Consider the following 26221-nt stretch of genomic DNA (forward strand, 5'->3'; position numbering starts at 1 on the left):
TTGTCAATGGTGCTAAATGCTTGTACTTGCAGCACTTCAAATACAATCCCCGTCATTATCTGTTCCAAATTATGTTGTTCATTCGATTGGATATATGAATCGGTGGCAGCTGCTTTCAGTCTTTCACTTTCGTCCTCAATAAATTATTGCTCTTCAATAAGAGAGTTCTCATTAGCTGTCATTTGATATGTCCATTTCTTTTTACATATCAAATAAATAACTTTGTCAAGTGTCAACTGAACCGCAAGCAGTACCATTAATTCTTACTATTTATATTTGCGAAAGAAAAGGTGATACAGGAACGCGTTCCTTCTTATCTAACTTTCTTGAACCCCACGTAAAAATTTTCTCCATTAAGAAGTTATAACCCGTTTTAAGGTTCTTGTTTAGTGGCGTAGGTAGGGCCCACTATACCCATCCATTCATATCATTGAATCTGAATGGTGAAAAAGCCTATAAATAATTAAGTTAGTTAGCCTGCTGCGTGGTAAAAATATCTCAAGGTAAGTAAAAAAAAGTTCTTCAAAGAGCAGCATTGGTGTTTGGATCATTAGAAGGTAAGTAAGGAATCTGTTTCTGTTTTTCAAGAAAGTTCCTTGTAACTTCTTTTGGTTTTGGACCTTGCTTTCTCTCTAACTATATAAATTCATCTCCTACGTTCACTCCATCAATGGTTCAAACCCATCTGATATCCTCTACTCAAGAACTTCCCAACTTAATTGCTTTTACATCCATTGGCAAGTGGTAATACACAAAAGTTAATGGGGGTTGGAGATTATTTGTCTCATTTAATTGGAAGTGGCAATGGAAACCACCAACACAAGAACAAGAACAAGAAGCAATTACAGACCGTAGAGCTGAAGGTGATGATGGATTGTGACGGCTGTGTGCTCAAGGTTAAGAAAGCTCTCTCTTCATTAGATGGTAAGTTACGTTTTCCTCCATTTTATTCTTACTCAGCTTCCATGTGAGTAGTGCCATATTATAATTATAATAATATATAAAAAATGCTAATACAACATTCTTCTAAGTTTTAACAAACATCTTCTTTAAGTACAATATGCTATATGTTAGAAATTTGTTGAGAATCACAAAAAATGTTTGGTAGGCATCACTTTTTATTTTATGAGTTTCACTTATAATTTATTGTTGTTGTTCTAGAAAAAAATTTTAGGATTTGAGGTTGATTATGAAAAACATGAGAGTGTGTAATCTACATTATTATATAACTTATATTAAACCTAAAAGATAAGACAAATTACACACTCTCATATCTAGATAGAAAACTTCAAATCCTAAAAAATCTTTTCTTGGAACAGTTTTTAATAAATTTTAACTAATAATAATAAATAATATGTTAAAAGTATCAGAGTGTTATACATATAACATGTAACATGAGGGTGGTGAAACTAAAAAATGGTGGTGAAGTGCAGGAGTAAAATCGGTGGAGATAAACAGGAAGCAGCAGAAAGTGACAGTAACCGGTTATGTGGAACCAAACAAGGTCTTAAAGAAGGCCAATTCAACAGGGAAGAAGGCTGAGATTTGGCCTTACGTGCCATTCAACATGGTGGCTAATCCATATGCTGTTCAAGCTTATGACAAGAAAGCTCCTCCGGGATATGTGAGGAGAGTGGACAACTCTTCTGTCACCATTGGAACAGTGACAACAGCATATGCAGATCCATACACCACCATGTTCAGTGATGAAAACCCAAATGCATGTTCTATCATGTAGACACTGGACTAGACAGAAGATTATTATGAGACAAATAAATTAAAAGTAGTGGTGTTTTACTGTTTTTCGCACGGCACTGTAAATTTTCAAGTTTTAAATATATATAGTTTGCTTTATTTTAAGGTATTTTTGTTTTGGTATAGCGTGTAGTAATGTGAAGAGACGTGCTTGTTTGTGATCCTTTTCCTAAACTTTGCTTCAATAATGGTCCTGACCTGACTCCTGAACCGTAATGTGTGGTAGTTTTGTAGTGTGTAGTCTTGACGATTGGAACCTGAAATTGGGTTTGGTTGTTACTTGTTTAGGGAGGCAACCTTTGATTTGATGAGCTATGTTGTTCTTTCAGACTGTTTACGTATGAATTGTGGCTTTCTTTGTTGCATGGCGCTATAGGCAAACCGAACCCTATATGTCTGACAAGTTGAACCATAGGAACACGTACAAATTTGCATTTCGGAGGAGAGCGAACTACAATAATCTTTATGAACATATTATTAGGGCGTGTTTGTATTTGGAAATCAGTTGACACCAACTTGAATGGACTTTTTCTTTGATGGCACAAATTGTTCTTTCTCTAGTCGTTGATGCTTTGGAATTAATGTGTCAATGATCGTTTGTTGCAGCATATATTTCAAACAGATTTCCCCAAACATGCTCTTACTAATTGTGGATGAATTCACGAAAATAATGGTTATAATATCAATTATATATCAACACAACACATGAACCATATTTGAACATTTTCTATTGTTCAGTATGGTTAATTAATTCTAATGCCGCGTTTCATTGCTCAAAGCAAACAGGAACTTTCCTATTTCAGGCAAGAACAAAGACTTTTAAATTTGAGTTTTTTTAGGATAAATTTGAGAATTATTAAATATACTGTGTTTAAGTGTTTTTAATTATGAAGGATTTTTTTTATATATTTTAAACTGCCTTTTTATTTCCCAAGCAAAAGTGTTTCTCAATCCAACGTTAAGGGTTTGTTTGAGCGAATATTAGCAAAAATATTTTATAAAATCGATTTTGAAATAAGATGATTTATATTTAGATATTTTTATTTTAAAAGTAAATTAGTTGTAAAATTTAGTATAATTATTTTTATCATGAGAAAAGTGATTCCACAATTAATTTACATTCATCAATTGTTGTATATATTAAACTGTAAGCTAGATAAATAGCATGTTTGGTCAAACATTAAGATAACCTCAACCATTTAGCGTGTTTGTAAAAAAAAAAAAAAACCCATTTAATATGTGAATTAACATACGAAAAACTTTATCGATTCTAATAAAAAAAGTGTTATAAAAAAATATTAAAATATCTCGTGAGATTATTTGTTTAGAATCATTATAATTCCAAAATTAATTTATCATTAAATTATACTCTTAAACATAATTGTGATATTTTTTACACACATTAAATTCAATGGTAATATAAAAATTTTCGTTCTTTCCGAGATTAACTTATCACCTGTCTACTTTCATTTATATGTTTTATTATTATTTTTTCAACTTTACCTTTCATAAAGAGATTTTACAACACAATTATTCCTTTATGGGCCTAAAATCTTGCTGGACCAGCTAAACCCAATCAACGCTTGCTCTTTGCTCTTTGCAGTGTTTACTATTTTTCGCTGACTCCGGCGAGATCCGTGTCACTTCTCCAGCATCACTTGTCTCAGTTCCGTCCACCGGCGTTGCAATGGAATCGGAATCTTCAATCTCCGATTCTGAAACACACCCTCTCTCGGACCAAATCGACGACGCGTGCCACGACATGAGCTCCCTGGAAGAGCTCGCGAGTCGCGGCGCTTGGCGTTCCATCATCGACAAGGTCTCACGCGCCCGCGCTCTCTCTCTCCTCCACAAGCCCCACGACCACCTCACCTACCTCGCTTTCAACGCCCTCGCCTTCACAAAACTACGTCGTTTCAACGAAGCCTCCGCGGAACTCGATTCCCTCGAAGACCTCCACAGTTCCCACTACCGCTACGAAACCTACCCCAAAATCTACCCCAATCGGATTGGATCCATGGTCCCTTTCTCCCTCCGCTGGGTCCACGCCCTAATTCCCATCAAATTAGGGCAACGTCAGCAAGGCATGGATCGCTTCTACATTCTTCTCGATTTCGTGCGTGGAAAGATTAATGAAAAGGAGAAACAGAACAACCTCGGTGTCTCCCTTAATCTGTGGCGTAAAAGAGAGGTTTTTGTCGTGAATTGCATCATAGGGAACCATTTGAGTCAGAAAGAGTTTGGTGTGTGCTTAAGCTTGATGAAGGAGCTTCTCTCTCGCGATTGTTCTGACCCTTTGCTGGTTTCGCAGCTTGGGTATATGCAGTTGCAGATTGGGGACTTGGAGGGTGCGAAAATTTCGTTCTTGAAGGTGGAGGAATTGGGGAAGAGTAATAATGGTTCATTGAGTGAGGTTGAGTTCAGGAACCTTGTGAATAGGAACAAGGCGTTGGTGTATTTGGTTGGGAAGGATTATGTGTCTGCGGTGAGGGAGTACGAGGAGTGCATTGAGAGGGACAGTGCGGATGTTGTGGCAGTGAACAACAAGGCTCTGTGTTTGATGTATCTGAGGGACTTGTCGGATTCTATTAAGGTGTTGGAGAGTGCGCTTGAGAGAGTTCCCACTGTGGCTCTCAATGAGACGCTTGTTGTCAATTTGTGTAGTATGTATGAGTTGGCGTATGTTAATCACTCTGATGTTAAGAGAACGCTTAGTAGCTGGATTGCTCGTGTTGCACCTGATGATTTTGATGCATCTTGTACTCGTACATGAGGTAGGTAGTTACTTTTTTCTTTTTTACATTTTGATTGTAACTGGTGTTCCTTCTAATGTAATCACCAATTTGTGTTTTTTTTCATTATACAAAACTTAAACACAGTTTCATAGGTGCTTTTGGTGGTGTTTTCCAATCAGAGTTGAAGTTTTATCTCAGTAATTTATGTTGATCGTTAATGCAAACCTTTATTATGCGAATCATCGAGGTGAAACTCTACTTCTGATTGGAGAACAGCATCAAAAGTACTTAAGAAACTGCATCTAAGTTCTGTTTTGTTTAATTTATAGGATACGATGCTACTTTTCTTGGTTTGTATACCTTTCAATAACTTCTTTTGCCTGTCTGTCTACGTGTCGTATTGATGGAATTAGATGTTCATTAGTCATTCATTGAATCTCAATGTACTTGAAGCATGCTGTACTGAGCTGCGGGTGGATTGTGCAATATCTTCTCTTATATCTTATCCTATGCTTACTCTCTTAGCCTAATATAAGTTTGATTCCACTTGATTTTTCCTTTCGGTTTGTCACGAGGGATGCAAAATAACTGTCTCAGCTGTAAAATATCAAGATTTCTGAGTATCATGGATTCCTGAATCTGTCTGTTAGTTCGTATGAGGTTAAGGCTTCTACAATGTGAGAGCTAGGAAGGGGGCCTTTGGATATTTAACTCCATGGAGTCTTTTGTTTTGATTTGTGGTTATTGTCTTGTGGGTGAAACTTTCATGCTGCAAATAGGTGACTTCTGGTTATGATGGGCATCATGGGTTGGCTTCAATGCTAAATTACTTCTTGTCTCTCTTGTGTGATCCTGTTAGACCAAGTCACATCTTTGGATTGATGATTTGATTTGAAAATATGAGTCTTTATTTGTAATATGCTTTTAATTGCTTTGGAGATGCACTTGGAAGATGGAAAACTCTGTATTTTCTGATACGTTCAGTATTGGTGCACCTTGTTTTTATTTTTGTGAATGGTAGTGCTATTAACCTGCTAGGACTTAGTTGTGAGAAAAAAATACGTTTCTCTTCTTGCAAGACAAAAATGGTGGTCGATTTTATGTTTTGTTGAAGAGGGGAGGAGGAAGGATTGTGCTTGCATTTTTTAATTCTAAGTTGTGAAAGCTGTGAGATTCTTTACTCTTACTTTTTGGCTAGAAGATAATTGTTGTAAAATATGTAGAAGTTGCCAGGGAAATCAATCTGAAGAAATATTTTGAGACATTTGGAAGATATATTTCTTATATAGAATTACTGTTCTCTTGTTGATCTATTTATATGCAGAATTAGTGGAGACTCGGTGTGTTTGTTACTGTTTGTGCTTAAAACACCTAGAAAATGCAACTCGCCAGCATGAACTAGGAAGGTAATTGATGATCAACCATTAGACAGCAAGTTCATTCTGGGTCTTGTGCACACTGCTGGCCATGCCTGGTGAAGAGGTACAAATATGGACAAAAATAAGTAGGTGTTTGGTTCACATCTTGTTCATCTGTAAGCTTTCAAAACCCGACAGTGTCAAAATTGTATACAATTGAGAGGCTAATGATTATAACAAAACTCTTGCATTACATTCATTAAATTCATCATAAAGGGCATTGCAATGTTTTAGCGTTGGTTTCTTTATTACAGTATCCTGCTACAAAAAAGGAAGATCTCAGTATTTTAGTTGGCTTATTCCTGTTGACTATACTGCAAGTCTGCAAATTGGTACTATTTGCATATAGCTTTTATTTCCTCATTGGACCTCGCTTCTGTTTATTGAATATGATTGGTAGACAGTGACATAAAAATGTAATCCTTAGCAACTGATGATTTGTTTGACTACAAGGAGCTGCAATTTTTCGTATGTTCTCATTTGATTCAATGTATACTGTTTAGGCTATTGTCTGTGTCTTGAAGAATGATTTGGTTAGAGTCGAATAGAGTGGTTTATAATAAAGTCAAAATGGTATTAACGTGAATTAGATATAGACATATAGCACAAGGTACTTGTCCCGCACAAAGTCCCGAAATAGGTTTGAATTTCTGTTGGAATAGTACATTCAATGTCTGATTTTGACCCGAGTAAGATTGCCTTTATGATAGATGCCTGTAATGAAACAAATAAGTAATAATAAAGTGAAATAGTTTGACTGTTTAAGAAGAAAAATAACTAAATAAGATAGAGGGATGGGGGATCTTTCTTTGAAGTGAAAAATGCTGTCCAAATAGTCCAGTAACAAAAAAAAGTTGTCCATATAGAAGCGAGAGAAATTAGTGAATAAATAAGACTAAAAAAAACGTAATGTATCTCTCCAACTTAACTCAGTTTATTTTATTATTATTATTTTTTGTGAAGGTGATTGAATATGATGCCTGGGTTATTATAAACCCCTGAACTCAGTCTTTGATAAAAAAAAAAAAAACTCTATTTTTCGTTGTCGTGGACCTTCCTTCCCGGAAATATAACCTTTAAAATCTTGATAAGAGTTATGGTAGTGAAATACAATTATTTAAATCACCGACGATCAATAGATATGCTTTTTAATTATTGTTCTCATCCTTCGCATCCATAACTTAGTCTGCCGAGTAGGATACTAATAATTTAATTGATTATACAACTTGGAAACGAAGTACGTGAAGCTATCGGGTTTGTTTGTTTTTCAATTCAATTATGTAAAATTATGTTCGTTCTCAATTATTGTATCCGAATCTCATATCTCTACCTGCCATTCTCTAACTAGTCACTCAAGTATACTTACGAGTTAGGAAAAAAATATATAACGTATAAATTTTGAATCAATCATGATCAATATTTTAAAACAGCGTGTTTCACTTCCAAATAGTTTTGTTCTTATCTTCTCAAGCCCGAAAGGAGAACAAAAAAATCAACAATTTTTACATGTAAAGTGGAGGTCACTTGCACCATGACCAAAATTATGAATACAGTTATGAGCAGGTTGGCACATTCTGAGATTATCTTAAAAAATAAACTAACATTGACACAGCGTGCACCGATTTTTTTTTAAAATACTACCTAACGTTCACCATATACGTTCGTGAAGCTCAATTGGACATTGTTACCCAACACAAACAAGAAATTATTAGTTTACGTTAGAGACAGAGACTTGAAGAAAGAGACAAGTTCTCCTTTTTTTTAAGGCAAATGCTAACTTAAAAAGAATTAAAAAGAGATTTTTTTTTTATTGGAGCGCTTAAAATTGCATTTTTGATGACTTTTTTTTTCGTTCTTTCTTAACCAATGCATTCATCAGGGTCAGGACATGCCTTACAAAGAAGTCCTCACATCGATGTTTGAGACAAGTTCCGTTTAGCTTTGTTTCTTTTCACTACTTGCAATTCACTTAGTCAACTCCATACCCCCAACACAATCTTCCCCTACATCTTGGTGTTTGAACGTTGCATAGCTTCTCATTTACCATGGCCAATGCACTACATAACGCTGCCATCTCCAGAGTCATGTTTGGAGACCAATATTCCATTTCTCGTTGCGTGGTTCCATCCCTATCCACTCTTCCTCTCAGGTGAGACTTCAATTCCTTTGTGTCTTTCAGCTTCAGCATCACTTGTTGCTAATGCTTATATTGCCTCTGTAGAGCCATGCACAAAGGAAAACACGTTGAGCTGAACAGAACGGTTATGGTGGTAAAGGCAAAGACTAATAGTGATTTTGATGACTCAGACGTTGACATTTCTTTGAGCCACAGAGTTAATGCTGTGAAACTTTCCAAAACTCTATCCATATGTGATCATGCCACTGCTCTTTTACAAGCTGGAGTTCCCGTTATTCGCCTATTTTTCGGAGAATCTGATTTCGACACACCTGGTGCTATAGCTGAGGTGAGTTCTTTCTAAATTGTCAATACAAGTGTTTATTCTTCTTTCTTTTTTGTCCCTTTTCTTTTTATATGTATCAAGAATTCATGATCATGTCATGACATGTATGGGGATGCCAGGCTGGGATGAATGCAATTCGTGAAGGTTACACGAGATATACCCCCAATGCTGGAACATTAGAATTGCGCCAAGCAATTTGTCATAAGCTAAAAGGTTACTTCAGAATGCTGATGCTTCACGTGTTTGATTTTTGATTTTTTTTTTATTCTTATATTATGTGAGATTGGGAGTTTGACAATGTGTCAGGACTGTTTCTGCAGAGGAGAATGGAATTACGTATTCTCCTGATCAGATTGTGGTCAGTAATGGAGCCAAGCAAAGTATTGTTCAAGCAGTGCTTGCAGTTTGTTCCCCAGGGGATGAGGCATGAAACAGTTTTTATACTCTACCATAATCATTTAAATTTGCTTATGCTACTAAGTCATTTTAAAGTCAAAGAAAATTGTCCAATGCATTTAATTTTTTTTGCTGCCAATAGGAAGAGAATAAAATTGAGTTAAATAACATATGTAGCTTCAGAAGTGCTCTCCTTTTGATGCCTTCTTCTTGTATGAGATCACATACTTGCAAATTGTAATAATATCATTCTGTAATCAGTCTGAATTAGACATGGCTTCTTTTGTTCAAAAAATTCTGCGACTGGGCATTCATTTCCAAACTTCTATGATACTTTTATCCTACATGTTTTGTTTCTCTGTTTTACTTGGTCAATATGATTATCATATATTCCAGGTCCAGCAAGCTTTTCTCTTACCATTATTCAAACAAAAATTTACTCCAGCTATTTTTGTGGTTTTGGAAAACTTATTACATAGATGCTATTTATCCTTTTGCAAGCTGTGGTCGTTTTCATTTACCTTGTGCTGTGAATGCTTCAGGTTATTATTCCAGCTCCATTCTATGTGAGTTACCCAGAAATGGCAAGATTGGCTCATGCAACACCTGTGATTCTTCCAAGCCACATATCTAGTAACTTTCTTTTGGATTCCAAACTGCTTGAAGCCAACCTTACCGAAAGATCCAGACTGCTTATTCTTTGTTCACCGTGTAACCCCACAGGATCTGTCTACTCGAAGAAATTACTTGAAGAGATAGCCCAAATTGTAGCAAAGCACCCCAGGCTTCTGGTACAGACATACATCCATGATGCCTGCATGTGTTCTTCTCAATGATAGATCCTTTCAAAAATCTCTAAGGCTGTTTTATACAGGTTCTCTCTGATGAAAATTATGAACACATAATTTATGCACCGGCAACTCATACAAGCTTTGCATCGTTACCGGGAATGTGGGACAGAACTCTAATTGTGAATGGACTTTCCAAGGTTGGTCTGTAGGGATATCATGATATGTGCTCTTAGTGGTAGTGTAAATTCTAATTACTACAAATTTTCTTTTGGGCATGCTGGTGTTTGTGTTGTTAATCCCTTGTTTTTGTTTTAATCTCGATGTAAATTCTGTATTTCGTAGAATGTCTTGTAAATTATGGCAATGTAGAAAGCCTCGGGTCTGAATTATGATGGTTTTCAACTGTGTTCTTGTAGACATTTGCAATGACTGGTTGGCGGCTTGGGTATATTGCTGGTCCAAAACATTTTGTTGCTGCATGTGAAAAGATTCAAAGCCAGGTATGCTGTATTTTCCGTTTCCATTTTTTTGTTTATGCACAACTGAAGTTTTTATTTCCTTTTGCTCCAATACATAATAGATATTTAAGTTTTACCATATGTTGCAATTAAGAGGAAACTTTCTAAGAAAATTTCCACCATTCATTTGGAGGGTTGGACTAGTTGAGAACCAGATTAGAAAAATAAGAGAAGAAAAGAAAGATTGTATTTTAAGAACAAGGAGATTAGTTCTCTCAAATGATACAAGACTGAGTCCCCACTCTTCTACCCCGTCCTCCTATTTATCCTTTCACCCTTTTTAACTAACGGATAATTCTAACTAAACTATTGATACTCTACTATAGCTAACTCTTAACTAATGATATTTGGGGATATCTAACACATTTGATTGAACACAGTTTACTTCAGGGGCAAGTAGTATATCTCAGAAAGCTGGGGTTGCTGCATTGGGACTAGGCTATGCAGGTGGGGAAGCTGTTTCTACCATGGTGAAAGCTTTCAGGGAAAGAAGGGATTTCTTGGTTGAAAGCTTTAGAGAAATGGATGGTGTGAAAATATGTGAACCACAGGTGTGAACTTATTATCCTTTTTTGATCGTTAACCTCTCTATTTTTAGTTTCTTCCTTTTTTCTTGAAATATATACCATTCTTTTCACTTTCAGGGGGGATTTTATGTATTCCTTGATTTCAGCTCTTATTATGGAAGAGAAGCCGAAGGGTTCGGTGTAATTGAGAATTCTGACTCCCTCTGTCGATACCTGCTGGACAAGGGCCTGGTATACTCATTTAATAGCCTTTAGGATTTTAGTGATAATCTGATATTTATCAGCGGAAATATTTTAAGTGATTTTTCCCCCCACCACATTCTCTAAAAAATTCATCCATGTTACTTTTCAATAAAGCATTGATCATCATCATCTAAAAGGTTCAAAGTCATAACTTGCTGTTTTGATGCTTTGACCCACAACAGGTTGCCTTGGTGCCGGGGGAGTGCATTTGGAGATGATACTTGCATCCGCATCTCTTTTGCAGAATCCCTTACTACTTTAAAAACAGCCGTTGAGAGAATTAAGAAAGCACTTATCCCTCTAAGCTCTTCTGCGCTTGTTTAATTAATGGCAATTGTGTTCTCTCTTCTTCTTATGTTTTACTTTTTAGTTGCAGTATGTAGTATGTTTACTATGAAAATGAGTAATGTGGCAATTGGCATCCTCTTATTATATTTTCTTACAGATCTTCTTAATATGTTATAAAGTAAATATTAAATGATGAAATGAATGCATTTAGTATCTTGTAAACCTAAAATGCATTCAATTCTTTATTTAGTAAATAAGGTGTGTTTGGTTCACTTCTTATTCATCGATCTGTAAGGTTTCAAAACCTGACACTGACAGCGTCAAAATTCTATTACATAGTTGAGGCCTTGAGAGGCTAATGATTACAACAAAAGTCTGGCATTTTCCTGCTGCAAAAAGATCTCAGTATTTTAGTTGGCTTATTCCTGTTGAATCTACTGCAAGTCTGCAAATTGATATTTGCAAATTGTTCGCGTGTTTCTGGTTGATGTAAAATTATGATCGTGGATCACAATCCAATCATTGTACCTGAATCAGCTCATATCTCTACTACCCTGCCATTCTCTAACTATTCACTCAAGTATATATTTGTGTTAGGAAACAAAATATAAGGTATAAATAACATTCTTTTTCTAGACAGAAATTTCGAATCATTCATGATCAATAATTTAAAGCATATCATTCACTTCCAATATATTCTTGTTCTTCTCGTCTCAAGCCCAAAATGTGCACAAAAGAAAGAACAATTTTTGCATGCTGAGACTGGAGTGTGGAGGTGACTTGCACCAAGACCAAAATCGTGAATGCTTAGAAGTGCAGCTGGTTAGCACATTCTGAGATTATTTTTTTAAAGCTTTCTAAAAAAATTGTTTTTTTAACACACTACAAGTTTAATTTTTATGCATCATCTGAAAAAAAATACATAATAATTTGTGATTAAATAAAAATATAACATGATTTTAAATTACAGTCAGAAATTACATTACAGGAAAATTTGATGCAGTCACAATTGTGATTAGTTATGATGACCAGAATATCTTGACAAATGACAATGCAATCATAATTGCGGCTGGGGAATGCTATTTAAAACCATGAAGTATAGTATTGATATTTTCTCAAATGCCATTACACTGACCCAGTGCACTAACTCTACCTACCTACACGTACTACTCCACTTTATTTTTATATATTTAAGTTTTAACATTCTTCGTCTACGTTCCTTAAGTTGAATTCGACATTGTTGACCAACACAAACAAGAAACTATTATTTGTTCACGTTTCCAAAGACTCCAAGAAAAAGAGAAGTTCACCTTAGCTTTGCTTCTTTCCACTGATACGTTGCACTTTAGCACGCACCAACTAACTCTCTGCCACCAACCCCATCAATTCCTTTATCTCTTCTTGTTGTTTGAACGTTGCATTGCATTGCATTGCATTGCTTCCTCTCATTTACCTATCCAACGTAAGTATTGCACCCTTGTGATTTCCATGGCCAGTGTACTACTTACCGCCACCATCTCCACGATCACCTTCGGAGACCAATATTCCATTTCTCGTTGTGCTTTTCCATCCCTATCCACTCTTCATCTCAGGTGATGATTTCGACTCCCGTGTTTCATTTCGCTTCAGCATATCACTTTATTGTTGTTAATGCTTATATATTGCCTTTGTAGAGCCACACAGAAAGGAATTCACGTTGAGATGAACAAAAGGGTAGTGGTGGTAAAGGCAATGACGACTAAGAGTGATTTTGATGACACAGACGTTGATATTTCTTTGAGCCACAGAGTTAATGCTGTGAAGCCTTCCAAAACTGTAGCCATAAGTGATCATGCCACTGCTCTTTTACAATCTGGAGTTCCCGTTATTCGCTTAGCTGCTGGAGAACCTGATTTTGACACACCCGCTGTTATAGCTGAGGTGAATTCTTTGTAAATTTCCCTTTGTTAAGTTGTCAGTAGAAGTGTTTATTCCTTTCTTTTTGTGAGTATCTTGGATTTATGACCATGACATGTCATGTATGGGGATGGTAGGCTGGAATGAATGCAATTCGTGAAGGTTACACAAGATATACCCCTAATGCTGGAACATTAGAATTGCGGCAAGCAATATGTCACAAGCTAAAAGGTTACTTCAGAATTTAGATACTTCATCTGTATACTTTTCATTTTTGTTATTATTATTATTATGTGAGAGTAGGAGTTTAACAATGTGACAGGACTATTTCTGCAGAGGAGAATGAAATTACATACACTCCTGATGAGATTGTGGTCAGTAATGGAGCTAAGCAGAGTGTTGTTCAAGCAGTGCTTGCAGTTTGTTCCCCAGGAGATGAGGTATCATATTCTACCATAAGCATTTAGAATTACTTGGTGTGTGTTTGGGTGAGCATTTAGGGAATTCATTTTGAATATAATTGATTTTGGTTAAATTTATTTTAAAATGATGTGATTTATGTTTGGATTTTTTATTCTAAAAACAAGTTAATACTAAAACTCGATCAATATAATTTTTTTTATTCAATACCAAAGTTACTTATACTTGTTTCAATTCAAAATAAATTTTTTATTGTGAAACCCAACAGGTGAACATTTATCTAAAATCATATAGAAATATTAATGATATTGTAGAAGTCAACGTGAACCCAAATAAAACACTTATGCTGCTAAGTCATTTAGAAGTAAGAAAATTTTCAAATGGATTTAAAATCTCTGCTATCTGCTGCCAATAGGAGGAGAAAAAAATTGAGTTCAATAACATAAGCTGCTTCAGAAGTGCTCTCCTTTTGATTCTTTCTTCTTGTATGTTTGCACATACTTGCAAATTGTAATTCATATCATTCTCTAATCAGTGCGAACTTATTGACATGGCTTCTTTTTCTTAAAAAATTGTGCAACTGGGTATTTATTTTCTTACTTCTACATCCTCCATGTTTTATTTCTCTGGTTTTACTTACTAAGTATGATTATCATATATTCCAGGTCCAGCAAGATTTGTTCTTACCATTATGCAAATAAAAACTTACTCAATATTGTGCACCTGTTTCCATTTATAAAATTGAATTTTTTGTGGTTTTAGAAAACTTGTTATATATCCTTTTGCTAGCTGTGGTCGTTTTCATTTACCTTGTGCTGTGAATGTTTCAGGTTATTATTCCAGCTCCATTCTATACGAGTTATCCGGAAATGGCAAGATTGGCTGATGCAACACCTGTGATTCTTCCAAGCCATATATCTAATAATTTTCTTTTAGATCCCAAACTGCTCGAAGCCAATCTTACCGAAAGATCAAGACTACTTATTCTTTGTTCACCGTGCAACCCAACAGGATCTGTCTACTCTAAGAAATTACTTGAAGAGATAGCCCAAATTGTTGCAAAGCACCCCAGGCTTCTGGTACATACATACATCCATGATGCTAGAATGTGTTTTCTCAATGATAATTCCTTTCAAAAATCTCTAAGGCTGTTTTATACAGGTTCTCTCTGATGAAATATATGAACACATAATTTACGCACCAGCAACTCATACAAGCTTTGCATCTTTACCTGGAATGTGGGACCGAACTCTAACTGTGAATGGATTTTCCAAGGTTGGTCTGTATTCTGTAATGCTATGAGCTCTTACAGTCTTATTGATAAAATGTAATTTCTAGTTAGTATAAATTTTCTTTAAGGCATGTTGGTGTTTGTGTAATTGTGTTGTACTGTTGTTAATCCCTTGTTTTTGTTTTCTACTCAGTCCAAATCTGTATTTTTTAGAATGTTTGTATGTTTTGACAATGTAGAAAGCCTCAAGTCTGTCTTACGATTGTTTTCAATTGTGTTATTGTAGACATTTGCAATGACTGGTTGGCGGCTTGGGTACATTGCTGGTACAAAACATTTTGTTGCAGCATGCGGAAAGATTCAAAGTCAGGTATGATGAATTTTTATTTCCATTTTTGTGAATTATGCACAACTCAATATCAAACTTCTCTTGATTTCTTTTTCCTCCAAGACATCTAAATTAGATGCTTAAGTTTTACCATATTTGGCAATTGAGACTTGAGAGAGAACTTTTTAAGAAAATTCCCAACTTTCATTTAGATGGTTGGACTAGTGTTTCTATTTATGTTATATGCAACATATAATGTCTGACACATTTTGTTAGGAACCGGATTAGAAAAAATAAAAAAAGAGTTTCTGCTTAGTTTATTTTTTATGGATAAATGTTAGTTTTGTTAGAATTATCTATTGAAGGGATTCAAACCCGTGACCTCTTCCCCTTCTCTTCTCCCTTCATTATTCTCTAACCACTAGACTAACCTTATATCTTTGAGTTTTTGCTTAGTTCTCTCAAATGATACAAGATGGAGCGAGTCCCCGCTCTTTTAGCTAACTAACTAACCGATTATTTTAATAACTATTGATACTCTACTGTTGCTAACTTGTAACTTATAACTATTGATATTTGAGAATATGTAACACATTTTATTGAATACAGTTCACTTCAGGTGCAAGTAGTATATCTCAGAAAGCTGGAGTTGCTGCATTAGGACTAGGCTATGCTGGTGGGGAAGCTGTTTCAACCATGGTGAAAGCCTTCAGGGAAAGAAGGGATTTCTTGGTTGAAAGCTTTAGAGAAATGGATGGTGTGAAAATATCTGAACCACAGGTACGAATTTATTAGCTTGTTGCTTGACAGTTATTCTCTCTATTTTTAGTTTCTTCCTTTTCTTAAAATATGTACTATTCTATTTGTCACTTTCAGGGAGCATTTTATCTATTCATTGATTTCAGCTCCTATTATGGAAGAGAAGTTGAAGGGTTCGGTATAATTGAGAATTCTGACTCCCTCTGTCGATACCTGCTGGACAAGGGCCTGGTATACTCATTTAATGTCCTTTAAGATTTTATTAGTGTTATTTTATCAACTTGAAAAAATTTAAGTGACTTGATTTTCGTCACTATATTCTCTAAGAAGTAGTCATTGAACTTAATATTATTGGCAGAAAGGATTTTCTCTTTCTTGAAATATGAAAGCTACTCTTTAAGGCTTTATCCATGTTGCTTTTCAATATAGCATTGATCATCATCATCTAGATACTACTTTGCATAGAAAGTTCAAAAATAGGGGCTGGCCCGGAAGTAGTGCAAACTTAAATACATGCAGGGTTAACTCAATCCATGAGTGAAGTCTAAAACAAAATTTAAGAAAAGTATTTTATTTTAAATGTGATAGTGATATAGTAGTAGATCTTTTCTGTCAACATACATGAAATTTTTACAACATATGAGACCTCTTCACTTTATAAAAACTAATAGTTAATAATTTGTTGTTGTTGATGGGTCTAAAGTTTAAGTTTTAGTTGTTTTACTTTTGGGTCGATGTTGAGTATATGAGCCTAAGTCATGCATAACTTGGTGTTTTGCTGTTTTTTTTACTCATAACAGGTTGCCTTGGTGCCGGGGAGTGCATTTGGAGATGATTCTTGCATCCGCATCTCTTATGCCGAATCCCTTACTAATTTAAAGACAGCCGTGGAGAGGATTAAGAAAGCACTTATCCCTCTAATTAGCTCTGCTGCACTTGTTTAACTAATACTAATTAATTGCTCTCTTCTACTTATTGTGTTTTATTTTTTATTTGCAATTTATTAGTGTTTATATATCACGAAAATGAGTAATGATGAATCCCTTACTATATCCTCCTATAAATCCTTTTAATACTAAATTATACAGTAAGTGTTACATGAAAAGTGAAAACATTAGTAATTGATACATTGAAAAATACTATTAAATACGTTTTTTTTTATTATTTATTTGGTAGGAAGAATGGTAAGAATGCATTGCATGTGGTCACAGCTAAATACAATAGCCTCATGTATGTTTAAACATTACTAGTAGTGTTGGAAATCTAGCTTTTCATATGTTATCTCCGTAATGAACTGAGTCATCGGTTATTGTTCGAGTATTTTTTCCGAAATATCATAGCTGCGTGCGTGTATGTGACTTGCGATTTGAATCTCTCATAGGAGTACTAAGTAAGATCAAATGTTATGTTGTGACTTTGATAAATAGAACAAAATAGACCAAAAGTTACGCACTTGTCGGCAATTAATGTTAACTGGAAGGAAGAAAGCATTATGATTAACAACTTAAAAAAAATATATCCTGGTAGTGGAAGAGCAACGTGCTTCTTATATATTATGTGTGTGTGGTGTTTCAACTTACTTTAAAAAAAATTATTTAATTTTGTTAACACTTAAAATCTTTAAAAAATCCTTAACATCTTTACTAGAATTTCTGCATAAATTAAAAGAGAAAACTCAATATTCATTGAATCTAGACAAGTTTTCACGTACAGCATCTTGTAAGCAATGCTCAGAGAGAAAAAGTTAGGCATAAAGTTACTTAGTGGCTTCAGCTTCATGACACTAAACATAGAGCACTAATCTGATCATCTTACTGCATGAATCTAGACGTAATTCTGTCGAAGAACACATGAAGCACTAAACTTACGATTTTCAACTCTCCTGTCAACCCAAGAATAAATTAAACAAAGAAAGCACTCCGGTATAATATGAGTCAGTAAAGCAGAGGTGTGTGTTTTTTACAATATGAAATTTTTTAACCAACATTCATTTTTATAATTAATTATGACTAAAAAAATAATATACAATCTTTTTTACTTTTCTAAAAATATATTTGTATATATCGGTTCTTACTTTTCTAAAGTATTCACGTCAAAATTAATAAAAAGCCCATTAATGAACTTACGTACATTCAGCAGCTTTCAATAAAAATCTTGGATCAACAATGATACTAGTATTTTCCAGCATTTTTACACACGCCATTTCAAACTGCTATTTTATTAAGCACATACATGATAAATGAACAGAAACTCACAGTCACAGCATCTCCAACATGAATTACGAGATGACTTATTCTAATTTCCCATTTCGTACATAACGTACTTGGGAGTGGAAATACAAAGGAACAATTCACAAGAACTACTGTTAAGATTTTCCACAAAGACAAATAGATATTAAACACTGTTTTTATTTTGCCACATGAGATCATGAAACTAAGGTGTGTTTATCGAATTTAGCAGCGGCTCTTGCAGCCAACAGCTTCTTCAACAGTCAGAAAGACTCTGCCACCGATTTTGCCGACAAAGTTGGACACCTTTAGCTTGTGTATCACTTGCCACCTAGGGTTCGCAATGGCTAACTGAGAACAACACAAAAAACACTATGTCAACATGCATTACATTCCCTAAAAAAACATGCATTGTTACACTATTTGAAAATACTAAAAAGTTTAATATATAGTGGGTTTATTATCCAATTCCTAACTAAATCTTAAAAATATATGAAAGGTGTTGTGATCATTTCCCTTGATTATCATTTTTCATTTTAATGATGCCCCATATACCATAAACATTAGATTGATTTGTCTTTTTATTTTATAGAAATTAATCAAGCAATTAGTATAAACATTATTAATCAATATTAAAATAGAATTATCATAAATTATATGATTCATCGGTAATATATATCTCAATTTTTCATGTTAATAAATTTGTATGCTAACGTGAGACATATACTTTTATCATAACTAATAAGTTTGTGATTTTTTTTTAGTTGAGCCATTGAAGCAACCTACATATAACTTAATGTCCTAAACAAAAAGAAGTCACCTGTTTTCCTTGTGAAGACAAACTCTTATGCAGTTCCTCTAGAGCAGTAATTCCAGAGGTGTCAATGTTCACCAAATCTATCGCAAGAGAACATCATTAACCAATAAAAAGAAAAACAACAATTAATCGAGATTGTAAAATTTTTAACCACAACTTTCTCGCCAACAGTTTTATAATATTCTAATATATATATATATGAAAGGAGATCTGCTTGTAATTTTTTAAAGTTATTTATTATTTTTATCATTTATTTTTTTAAGATTTAATGGTTATAATAAGTAATTAATTTTAATCATTAGATCTTAAAAAAATAAATGTGAGGATGAATAATATTTGTAAAAAAGTTATTCTTGAAGTAGATACATCATTCATGTCTCTCTTTCTTTGTCTATATGTATATAGGTGGAATCAATTTAAAAGAATTGATTTTTTGTATAATTAATTTTAAGAAAATTAATTTATGTTTAGCTAGCAAGTAAACAAGAATTATTTTTTAATTAATAGAGTAGAATTACAATCAAAATACTATAAAATCAACAATCTGCATGGGAGGATGTACACTCATCTTTATCTCTTTTATATACACTTAAAAGTTTAGAAGAATTAGATTTTGAAGACTCTACAAAATTATGACAAATCTTATTTAAAGCTCAAAACACACTTATATAAATTATCCACCAACCAATTAAGTCTGGGCTAGATCTTTATTTCTTTTTTTCCAATTTCATCACAACAACTATATCATATTTATTTATTTATTTTCGTATTATCTTATCTCGGTTCATTCTCACTTGAGACATAACTTTAAGGAGTCAGATGATCTTTTTGTATCCTTTTATACATCAGAGCTCAATGTCCTATTATATTATACAATACGTATTATTCAGTACTCGTAACCCATGTATTTTTCCAAATTCTATATAGGTCAAATCCAACAAAACGTGAGTTATATATATATATATATGTGTGTGTGTGTAATTTTTTCTTTATGCAATCAGTTATTATAGATTTATAGGTACTTTGGTAAAAGTAAAAGATGCAAAAAGTTCTGTTAATTTCATTTTTTTTCCTTTTTGTGGAAAGATAAATAAATATCCGTATTTTAATAACAAGAGTCAGAAAGCCTCACTGGAGGTGTCAAGAATTACGAGTTGAATGGTGCTTCTTGAATTTCCCTTGTCATCTTCTGATTCTTCCTCAGTGACCCATTTGATGATCCTTGAAACAAAAATTGAAGACTATTAGATTAATTATTCATGTTTCTGACACAAATTTCTCACTAGCTTTGGAAATACTGTAGCAAATACCTTTCTCTAACGAAATTGGCATTTGCAAAGCAAAGCAACGCAGACTTGACTCGTATTATCATAACCCCGGGAATCTTAACTGCCATAGGATACTGATAGACATCGCAGAACAAATCAGTTCCGGGAATTTTTCCTAGAGTTTCTGTCCCTGGTCGAATTGAGATCAGAATGATCTTTGAAAATGATATTAACACCTGCAAATTAAGAAAATCCAAATTTAATGTATAAATTTATGCGTGTGTCAGTGTAATTTTTTTTTTACACAATCAATCAATGAGAAACTATATCATTGATATAATTTTAAAAATAATTATTATAAAAATCAATAAAATTATTATACATCATAATCATTTGTAATTAAATAAGTGATGATGTATTATTAACCTAGATCCTTTATCTAAGTAAGATCCCTTAAGCCTAAGCAATATTTTTTCCTTCATTAATTTTCTTTAAAATATCTTGTGTCAACTAATGGACGTTGTTGTTTCTGCTAGAACACAATGTTAATTAATAATTTGTCGATAAATTTTTTGTACATAACTGTCACTTCCAAAAGAGAAAAGGACTACTCGATCTATGCCATTTAGAACAAAGAAACAATTTGACCTATTACCTTTAAGTGTTTTAAAGATCTCTGTCAAGTGATTGCAACCCAAGCAAGGAATATCATTCCACAATGAGAATTTATTAGGTGGCTCTAATTTTCATGCTATAAATCTGTCCCAACTAGAGACAATATGCAGTTTTTCAACGGTGCACATCCATTCTGCATCACACTTGGTGCCAAATATGTGGGTCCAGTGAAGTGGTGGGGGGGCTTGCTTATTATATAATGGAGAAGTTAGGCTTTGGACCATGCCATCACCAATATTTATGAATACTAGAATTTCTTATTTTGGGGAAAACCCATAATCCTAAACAGTAAAACTACGTTGCAAGCTTTTAGATATCCACTCATAGTGTCATTGTCTTCACATACAGAACTGTTGAAATATTATTGCGTTTCATAATTGTTTTCGACACTAAAGCTGAGTTTGGGTGCCTGTACAGAATCACTATATATGAACTTATACTCGTGTATCATACATATATAATTTATTTATTATTTCGGGTGGCACAAACAGTCGAAATGGAGAGTAATGTGGCATAAAGATGCTAATAATGTTGATTCTTCAAGAATATAGAAATTAAATTACTTGAAAGCTCTTTCAATGAAAATACATATATATGCTACATTAGTATACTAGTGCTTTATCACTAGCCATATATATATATATATATATATATATATAAATTATCTATCAAGGAAAAATTTATAGTATAGTTTTTCAAATATCTTTCAAATTCGCCTATATGATAGAAAATTACCAATATTCTTATTATTTTATTTTTGATAAATACTAATCAGTATCAATGTATTTAATTCTTAGGAAATTAGTTAAAAAATTAAAAAAATATATTTTTATTAAAATACATAAAATTATGTTATTTACAATTTTTTATTTTAAATAACAAATTAGAATTAATAAGTGAAGTCATTTAAGAAGTGAGAAGATGTGGAAGTGGCAATGATTACCGCAACAAGTAGACCAATCTCCACAGAAGCAAACAGTACTCCAAAGAATGCCCCAGCGCAAGCAAGAAAGTCTATCTTATCCACCTTCCAAATTTTGTAAGCTTCACTAACGTCAATGAGTCCTGGGAGGGCAGAGAGGATCACAGAAGCAAGAATAGCTGTTGGAGTATAATACAATAGCTTTGTCAAAAACTGCAATGATATCAAGACTGTTATGGCCATCACAATGTTTGACACCAAAGTTTCACACCCAGCTGCATAATTAACAGCCGTACGGGAGAATGAACCTGCCACAATTAATATGCTTCATTATAATCAATTAAACAAAACAACCTTCATTATTAAAATAATTTTCTATTCGTTGATGTCCTTGCCAAAGCACCTTAATGTGTCGCAAGAAAAAAAATCGTTTTACCTAGCTAGCTAGCTCTAAAAAGCATTAATTCTAAATTTACCTTTTCCAATAAGAAGAGGTCAAAGGAGAAGAACGTCATGGTTTGATTAATTCAGTTATTCAATGATTTTGGAATATTTTTTTTTGTTTTTTATTTTGGAATATTGCTCTTATATATGCTTTCCAAAAGTAATGATAAAAGACTTGAAAGATACCGAAAGAAAAGAAAATTTAACATACGTGTTCGTACGTAGCATTTCATCTTGATTATAAAAATCGGTCGTATATATACCGAGTTTCAACTTTCAAGACAGTTTAATTGGTAAAAGTGTGAGGAATATTGCAATAAGAATATAAAACTATATATAAATTCCGCAATGTATTTTTCTACTTTTGAAGCCTAAAAAAATCTTTTATATACTTTCTCTTTTGCATAAATTATATACGAAGAAAACTACATGTTAATTAGGATATCGATCATGCTTCTAAAACTACTTGCACCTTTTGTCCTTTTAAACACAAAAACACATATACTTGAAAATATAATCAAATGTCATTCGCGTATTGATTTATTTCAACTTCCACGTTAATTTATTTATCATCATAACAATTCAAAGCAGCATTAATTTGCAAACAACTTAATTAACATAAATAATCACCACTCCAATTTTGTTATTTTCATCTCTCTGTATTAGTTGAGAATTATGAATAGACTTTGATAAATTAAAAGAATTATACCGGTTGCAACGTAGCAGGAGGTGAAAGATCCTATGATGTTTGTCAAACCTATTGACATCATCTCCTTGTTTCCATCAAGTTGGTATCCTTTGATGGATGCAAAGGATCGCCCAACAGCAATAGACTCCTATAATGGGTAAGGCACCAATGCAAGTTGTATCAACGTGAAATGGAAAATAATTAGCAAACAAATTAAACAAAAATATAAAGGGAATGAATATGGTAACTCCAAATATTGCACTGTTAATTAAGTTGAGGGTTTTATATTAACTAATTATAATTATAGTTGGTTACTCACAGTAAGGGCAACGACAGCAACCACTAGTCCAATTTTGGCCACTTCTCCAATGTAGGGGTTATTGAAGTCTAACTGATGGAGGGAGCTTGGATTCAACCCCCCTTTGACATGTTTCACAATTTTAACTCCATTTTTATCAGCTCTTGTGAGAAACACAATTAGAGTTGACAGAACAACGGATACAAGAGGAGAGATTGATGCCAACCAGAACAGCTTCTTCTTCCTTTTACCCTGGAAATTAATTAGCAAAAATTTCAAACTAGAACTGCAGGCAAGAGGGAATTTTAAAGGACTTGGTAATATTTAAGAGCTGGTTCAGTTATATGGCTCACCAAAAATCTCGTCGTTAGGATGAAGACCAAGAAGGAGCATCCCAGGATAAAATTTCGAGGGCTCCACTGTATTTCAACATATATATGTTAGCATTAATATGCATGCATGATAAAATTATATTTATTAGTTCTTGGAAATTTTAATTACTGCATTTCTAGTGCCCAGGGGCGGAGGGAGGGGGGACCTGCAGGGCCATGTTTCCCCGAAAATTTTTCAAATGTACTAAACTAGAATGAAAAAAAAATTATGTTCCCCTTAAAATTTATAATAAAATTATAGAAAAATGATATATAAAAATTATTATGTTAAATGATACATAGGAAGATAAAAAGAGAGAAATATATAAGTATGATAGTTAATATGATCTAATATTTTCCAGAAAGATAAAGAGAAATTATAAGTATTTATGAAATGTTGATAATATTGAGGTCCCAATATATAATTATTTTATCTATCTATTTTTTTTCATATAGTATTAACTTTGTACTTAATGTAGTTATATATATATATATATATATATATTTATTTATTTATGAAAAAATATTCAATATATATAATAATATATTAATGTCTTTAATATTTTTTGCATGCAAAAATTTATTTATTTATTTATAAAATTATATAACTTTTTTCTTGGCCCCTGGAATCAATTTTCTGTACACCCCTGTTTGTGCCGGTTTAATTTGGAAGCTTGGAGAGATGAAATTGTAATAGGAGCATTATTTATTAATTATTGTTATCATTTTACCTTTCTCTAATAAATGGATGCAGAATATGAGTGATTATTTTTTTAAAATAAATCAAATCAAACACGTAGCGAATCCATCATATTTTAATAGGCAAATGAATTATGTGCTATATGTTTTTTAATCTTTAAACTTATGCTTATGGATATTTATAATTAAATTTATTATAATAAATGTACTGAATGGTGAATTGGAATCTGCTCCAAAACCTATCTTTATTCTTAGTTCCCCTCCCCCACCATATATAGCTCCAAATTTATAGGGAAAAGAAAGGAAGAAGTAGCATACTGGATTATGAACTGCTTCCCAAACAGCTTTCATGACAGAGACTATGTCGGTTTTGGTCGTAAAATGGGTGATTCCTAAGAGTCCCTTTAACTGTTGAAGCCCAATCACAATGGCTGCTCCTGCTACAAATCCTACTATTGCAGCATGGGATAGGAAATCCACAAGGAACCCAAGCCTGCAGTTAAATGGTAATTAATTGATGCCAAAGTAAAAAAAAAAAAAAAAAAAACATCACTCTCAACCTTATGGGAAAATTATAAAAATATAGTTTATAATGAAAGGAACACGAGCATAGTATATTAATTAATTGTTCACCTGAAGAGTCCAAAGGAAGTCTGAAAGATACCAGCAAAGAGAGTAGCAAGCAAAATCAGCTTTGTATAACCCACTGGATCAGTAGCAGGGTCTACTAATTTCACCATCATTGATGATAACAGCAGAGAAACCACTGCCACAGGACCAATTGCTATCTCTCTAGAAGTTCCCATTACAGCATAGATAAGTGGTGGTACCACACTTGTATCTAAATCATTTCATTATACATATTAGTAAATTAACCAATATCAATTCCTAAACTTGTTAAAAAAAAAGCCTCAAAAGGAATGAAAAAAAAAAAGTGGCTTACAAAGGCCATATTGAGGATCAAGATGTGCTAAGGTGGCATATCCGATGCTCTGCGTTGAAAATTGAAAACATCACACAACATGCAGAAGTAGTGTTATATCAATTGCAAGTGTTGCCTATAGCTAGCTTAATTATGAATGAATTAGAATAACATATGTAATATGTATACCTGGGGAATACAAAGACTAGCAATAGTGAGGCCTGCAAGAAGATCTTTCCTGAACTTAGTAGCAGTGTAGTTTCTGCCCCAAGCAAGAATAGGAAAAATGACCCGCAGAACTGAAAGGAGGAGTGTGGTGCAAGGTTGATCTGTGAGAGAGGAAAGCTTATGTTTATAGTGGGAGATGGTTTTGCTCACAGAATCTGCAACCACACGCCATGGACTCGGGGGCTCAGGAGCGTTAAGCACCCACTGAGACCTTATGTCCTGCGCCTTCTTCTCAATGTCAACCTGCATGTGCAAATCCTCGGATATGCAGGTTTCCATAGCTGAAGAAGCCATGTTGAAGTGTTTGGGAGAACTTTGTCTCGTGAAAAAACTGGTCGACTACACTCTCATGTGATGTGACTTACCTGTGAATTGCAGAGCTATGAAGTTGAAGGACTTCGGGGTTAGAAAGCACCTTATATAGAGCAACAAAAGGCCTTGCTTCAGTTTCACACCAAATTAAATATATAATATATAAGAGATGAACTAAATATATAATATATAAGAGATGAACTAAGGGATTCCTCGAATAAAGTTGGATAAATTTCACATTTTACTGGGTGACAATAATTGAACACTCTTAATATGAGAATAAGAGTTTCTCACTTCCATAGGTGAAAGTAAGATTTCCACCATGGAAGGCCCAGATGTATTCATATGTAATTAGTCTAACTTAAGCGGTGATCATGAGTTTGAGTTATGCAGTTGAATTAAATATTCATAAAAAAAATTCGTTTAAAATGATTTTATTTGTGCTTGAATAATAGTCTCTTTTAAAAGATACTTGTACTTTAACTATAAACTTTTTTTTCACAAAGTTTAAGTAAATGTAAAATTACTAATTTTTTTAATAGAAATGATAGTAAATATATGATTTTTAGGATAAAATACAAT

General features: G+C 33.6%; 4 protein-coding genes and 1 pseudogene across 5 annotated transcripts; 4 read left to right on the top strand and 1 right to left on the bottom strand.

The window, feature by feature from the left end:
* The first annotated feature begins 672 nt into the window (after positions 1-672).
* On the top strand, positions 673-1856 carry LOC100778653 (uncharacterized). The gene is made up of 2 exons (NM_001254159.2): positions 673-924; positions 1434-1856. Exons 1-2 carry the CDS (start codon positions 762-764, stop codon positions 1736-1738), a joined length of 468 nt encoding a protein of 155 aa, NP_001241088.1. The 5' UTR covers positions 673-761; the 3' UTR covers positions 1739-1856.
* A 1432-nt stretch (positions 1857-3288) lies between these two features.
* Positions 3289-6141, top strand: LOC100779190 (trafficking protein particle complex subunit 12). The gene is made up of 2 exons (XM_003538465.4): positions 3289-4529; positions 5815-6141. The coding sequence occupies exon 1, from the start codon at positions 3443-3445 to the stop codon at positions 4526-4528; it is 1086 nt and encodes a 361-aa protein (XP_003538513.1). The 5' UTR covers positions 3289-3442; the 3' UTR covers position 4529; positions 5815-6141.
* Positions 6142-6406: 265 nt separating this feature from the next.
* Positions 6407-11287, top strand: LOC100779719 (bifunctional aspartate aminotransferase and glutamate/aspartate-prephenate aminotransferase-like; annotated as a pseudogene). The gene is made up of 10 exons (XR_003263486.2): positions 6407-8057; positions 8130-8373; positions 8490-8583; positions 8691-8794; positions 9309-9557; positions 9641-9754; positions 9974-10057; positions 10456-10626; positions 10720-10833; positions 11028-11287. The product of XR_003263486.2 is annotated as a bifunctional aspartate aminotransferase and glutamate/aspartate-prephenate aminotransferase-like (transcript).
* Positions 11288-12414: 1127 nt separating this feature from the next.
* On the top strand, positions 12415-16819 carry LOC100780254 (aminotransferase superfamily protein). Its single transcript, NM_001255843.2, has 10 exons — positions 12415-12725; positions 12807-13053; positions 13167-13260; positions 13366-13469; positions 14280-14528; positions 14611-14724; positions 14967-15050; positions 15618-15788; positions 15885-15998; positions 16568-16819. The coding sequence occupies exons 1-10, from the start codon at positions 12622-12624 to the stop codon at positions 16709-16711; spliced, it is 1425 nt and encodes a 474-aa protein (NP_001242772.2). The 5' UTR covers positions 12415-12621; the 3' UTR covers positions 16712-16819.
* Positions 16820-17969: 1150 nt separating this feature from the next.
* Positions 17970-26013, bottom strand: LOC100781327 (sulfate transporter 2.1). The gene is made up of 12 exons (XM_003538469.4): positions 25289-26013; positions 25121-25169; positions 24811-25018; positions 24496-24670; positions 23461-23526; positions 23129-23359; positions 22831-22957; positions 21699-21985; positions 20123-20316; positions 19945-20033; positions 18816-18892; positions 17970-18346 (listed from the first exon to the last, which is right to left on the bottom strand). Exons 1-12 carry the CDS (start codon positions 25619-25621, stop codon positions 18221-18223), a joined length of 1962 nt encoding a protein of 653 aa, XP_003538517.1. The 5' UTR covers positions 25622-26013; the 3' UTR covers positions 17970-18220.
* Between the last annotated feature and the right edge of the window lie 208 nt (positions 26014-26221).

This window comes from Glycine max, chromosome 11 (genome assembly GCF_000004515.6).
Source record: "Glycine max cultivar Williams 82 chromosome 11, Glycine_max_v4.0, whole genome shotgun sequence".
NCBI lineage: Eukaryota > Viridiplantae > Streptophyta > Magnoliopsida > Fabales > Fabaceae > Glycine > Glycine max.